This window comes from Chenopodium album, chromosome 11, assembly GCF_948465745.1.
Source record: "Chenopodium album chromosome 11, dcCheAlbu1.1, whole genome shotgun sequence".
Taxonomy (NCBI): Eukaryota; Viridiplantae; Streptophyta; class Magnoliopsida; order Caryophyllales; family Amaranthaceae; genus Chenopodium; species Chenopodium album.
Window position 1 is genome coordinate 33728373 of NC_137844.1, and position 3827 is coordinate 33732199.

Below are 3827 nucleotides of genomic sequence, written 5' to 3' on the forward strand. Positions count from 1 at the left end.
GATTTTTTAGGAATTGAATTGCTGATTTTTTTTTTTTTAGGAATTGAAATTGTTTCCTGTAAATTGATAATTTGATATTATAAATTGTTTCCTGTAAATTGATATTATAAATTGACAGTAAAATAGATTAATTGATGATTTCATATTAGAACTTAGGGTTTCTTTTTTTTTTTTTTTGGAATTGATTAGTTTAGATAATTGCATATGTGGATTGTAATTGAAGCATTTGTGGTTTTCTTAATCTAATTGTTAATGTAACTTAATTTTCAGAATGAAAAGGAAAAAAATGTGTGATATCACAAGTTTCTTTGGTCCGAAAAATCCCCCTCCTCCACAAAGTCCTCCTCCTCCACAAAATCCTTCTCCTCCACCTTCTCCTCCTTTACAAGATCCACCTCCTTCACCACAAAATCCTTTTCCTCCACCTCCTCCACCACAAAATCCTCTTCCTCCACCTCCTCAAAATCTTTCTCCACATCAAGAAAGTGAACAACATTCTTCTCCATCACATAACTTTACTCTCAATGAAGATGGACAATTTATTCCTGAAGTTACTTCAAGTCCTAGAGTTCGGGTTGATAATGGAAGATTAAGTGAAGATGATATTGCTAATCTTCCACAAGACCCGGGACAAAGGAGAAAAATGAGTGATTTTCATCCTGATGATAGAGATTTAGTGAGGAGGACATACCTTCAAAGAAAGCCTTGCCAACCTCAAGATTTTGAATATCCTCAAACATTTTTCGGAACTAAGAGGCGTCGATTTAATGTCAAATGGTTTGATACTTGGGGCTCTTGGCTGGAATATAGTGTTTCCAAAGATGCTGCTTTTTGCTTCATTTGCTATCTATTCAAGGATGATAACACTTTTGGAGGTGATGCTTTTGTTTGTGATGGTTTTCGTGCTTGGAATCAATTAAACACAATTCGAGATCATGCAAGCAGACACATGAGTGCTCACCATAAAGCTGTGACTGCCATGGAGTTATTCAAGCAACAAAAGGGTAGTATTATCACTGCTCTATCAAAGCAAACGGCGGAAACTAGAAGTGCTTATCGTAAGCGATTGGAGGCTTCAATCACAACCATTAGGTGGCTTTTACATCAGGGGCTACCTTTTCGTGGTCATGATGAAAAAGAAAGTTCATTGAATAGAGGTAATTTTATTTCTCTATTGACTCTTATTTCTAAACATGATCTTGAATACTCCAAAGTTGTTTTCAAAATGGCACCCGGTAATTGTCAACTTACTTCTCCAACTATCCAAAAAGATATCATCCATGCTTGTGCAAAAGAAACAACTAAAGCAATACTTGAAGATCTTAATGGTGGTTTGTTTGCTATTCTTGCTGATGAGTCTGTCGATGTTTCCGATAAGGAACAATTGGCTCTTTGTTTGAGATATGTTGGTAAAAAGGGAGAAGTGTGTGAAAGATTTCTTGGTGTTGTGCATGTTGCTAATACTACTTCCTTGACTCTTAAAGCTGCTATTGAGTCATTACTCATGGAGTATTCTTTGACTTTCTCTCAAGTTCGGGGTCAGGGCTATGATGGGGCAAGTAATATGCAAGGTTCAATCAATGGTCTCAAAACTTTAGTATTGAATGAATGTAAACAAGCAAACTTTGTACATTGCTTTGCTCATCAACTTCAATTGACACAAGTTGCCCTTGCTAAAAAAAATTCAGATTGTGCTTGGCTATTTGTTGATGTACTTGCACCTCTCTTGAACTTTGTGGGAGTTTCACCTAAGAGGAAAGAATTTCTTCGAGAAAAACAAGGTGATCAAGTTGTTGAGGCATTATCCCTAGGTGAAGTTGAATCAGGAACTGGTTTGAATCAAGAACGTGGCTTAGGTAGACCTTGTGACACTCGTTGGGGGTCTCACTTTAAAACAATTTTGAATGTGCTTGATTTATATCCTACAATCTTAAAGTCGCTTGATTCCATTGCCAAAGTTTCCGATACAGTTGATTCAAATAAAGCACAATCTATCACACACTTGTTGATGTCATTTGATTTTGTATTTGTGGCACATTTGATGGTTGCTATATTTGGGATTACAAATGAGTTGAATATGGATTTGCAAAAACATGATCAGGATATTGTAAATGCAATGGAAATGGTCGATGTAACCAAGTTTAATCTGCAAAAGTTGAGAGATGAAGGATGGGATTCTCATTTGGAGGAAGTTACTTCTTTTATGGATAAACATGGAATTGAGGTTCCTAACATGGAGGGGAGATATCATGTTCCCGGGAGAAGAATGTATAGAGGTAATGGCCCACAAGTGACAACTCTTCATCATTTCCGGGTTGAAGTTTTTCTTAGTGTCATTGATCTTCAACTACAAGAATTGGAAAATAGATTCCCGGAGATAAGTAAGGAACTACTTGTATGTATGTCTTACTTTAATCCCACTAATCGTTTAGCTTCATTTGACAAAAGTAAATTGATTCAACTTGCAAAATTCTATCCTAATGAATTTCCAAGTATGAATTGAAATTTTTTGGTTATTCTCTTGATAATTTCATTGTTGCTATGAGAAATGATGAGAGGTTTTGGAATTTGAAGAGTCTTAGTGAGCTTTCCGTGAAACTTGTTGAGACGGGAAAGCATGAAACCCATGAACGAGTGTACTTGCTTTTGAAGTTGGTTCTAACTCTACCCGTTGCAACGGCAAGTGTAGAAAGGGTATTTTCAGGAATGACGCAAGTGAAAGATAAATTGCGTAATAGCATGGGAGATCAAATGTTGAATGATTGCTTGGTTACTTATATAGAGCGAGATATGTTTTTGAATGTTGACATGAATGATATTATAGATCGATATCAAAACATGAAAACTCGTAGAGAGCAATTGTAATTTCCTTTATTTGGTTGTAATATGGATATTTATTACTTTTGGAATGTATTTTTTTTTAAAATATTAGCTTTTTTTTTTAATATTCTTGCATTAATTATTGATTAGTAGTCGGTGGTGACCTAGCACCCGAAAAATCCTGGATCCGCCACTGAGAGTAGTGGCGTCAAGTTGAAGCAATACAAAAGCGTTTTTACTAAGCTAAGTAAGCTAAGCCTATAAATATCTAGTTTTTTCAATTAGAGTAACTCACCCTTGCTCAAAAATAATTTTCATCTTTTATTTTCTTAAGCTGAGGTAAGGGTCTTACTCTACACTAGTGAATTAGAGTGTTCTTATATTCTTATACTAGAGTTAATCTTTTCATGTTCTAATTTGGGAATTGGGGAGTTTGAGTGAACTTAGTTTTAGCTTTGATTGAAGCTAGAAGAAGAGAAGAGAGAAAGAGAAAGAGAAAGAGAAAGAGAAGAGATGAACAACTGGTTGAGGGACTCGTTACTTGGGGCTTTGAGTTTGTTGAATAACTTGAAGTGAGAGTCTTTAGTTTGTAATAGGCCATTGCCCTATTCTAGTAAAGAGTCTTTTCCTAAAATCCCTTGTGGTTGTGGTTTTTCTCCTTGATTAAGGCAAGGAGTTTTTCACGTAAAATCTCTCTTGCACTTTTGCGTTCCTTAAACTTTATTGTTTTTTTCTGCAAAAAGTTTGGCTAATTTGTCATAATAAAATTTACCCCCTCTTGTAGTATCATTGAAACAACATAGAGATTTATGGCTTATAGATATATTTTATATACAATCGGGTGCACGGTGCACTTAACTACTTCAATATTAATTTTTGCTCTTCATTTGATGATTAAATGACCAATAATCATTCAACTGAGAAAAAAAATACCTTTAAATGCACCTTACCTCTAGATATATATAACAATCCCTGATGGCTTAAAGTTTGAAATTTTTTTGTCTCCT

General features: G+C 35.0%; 1 protein-coding gene across 1 annotated transcript; it reads left to right on the forward strand.

Annotated features, from left to right (window-relative positions):
- Positions 1 to 286: 286 nt before the first annotated feature.
- On the forward strand, positions 287 to 2503 carry LOC145566525 (uncharacterized). The gene has a single exon (XM_081625916.1). It carries the CDS (start codon positions 287 to 289, stop codon positions 2501 to 2503), a length of 2217 nt encoding a protein of 738 aa, XP_081482042.1.
- Positions 2504 to 3827: the final 1324 nt, after the last annotated feature.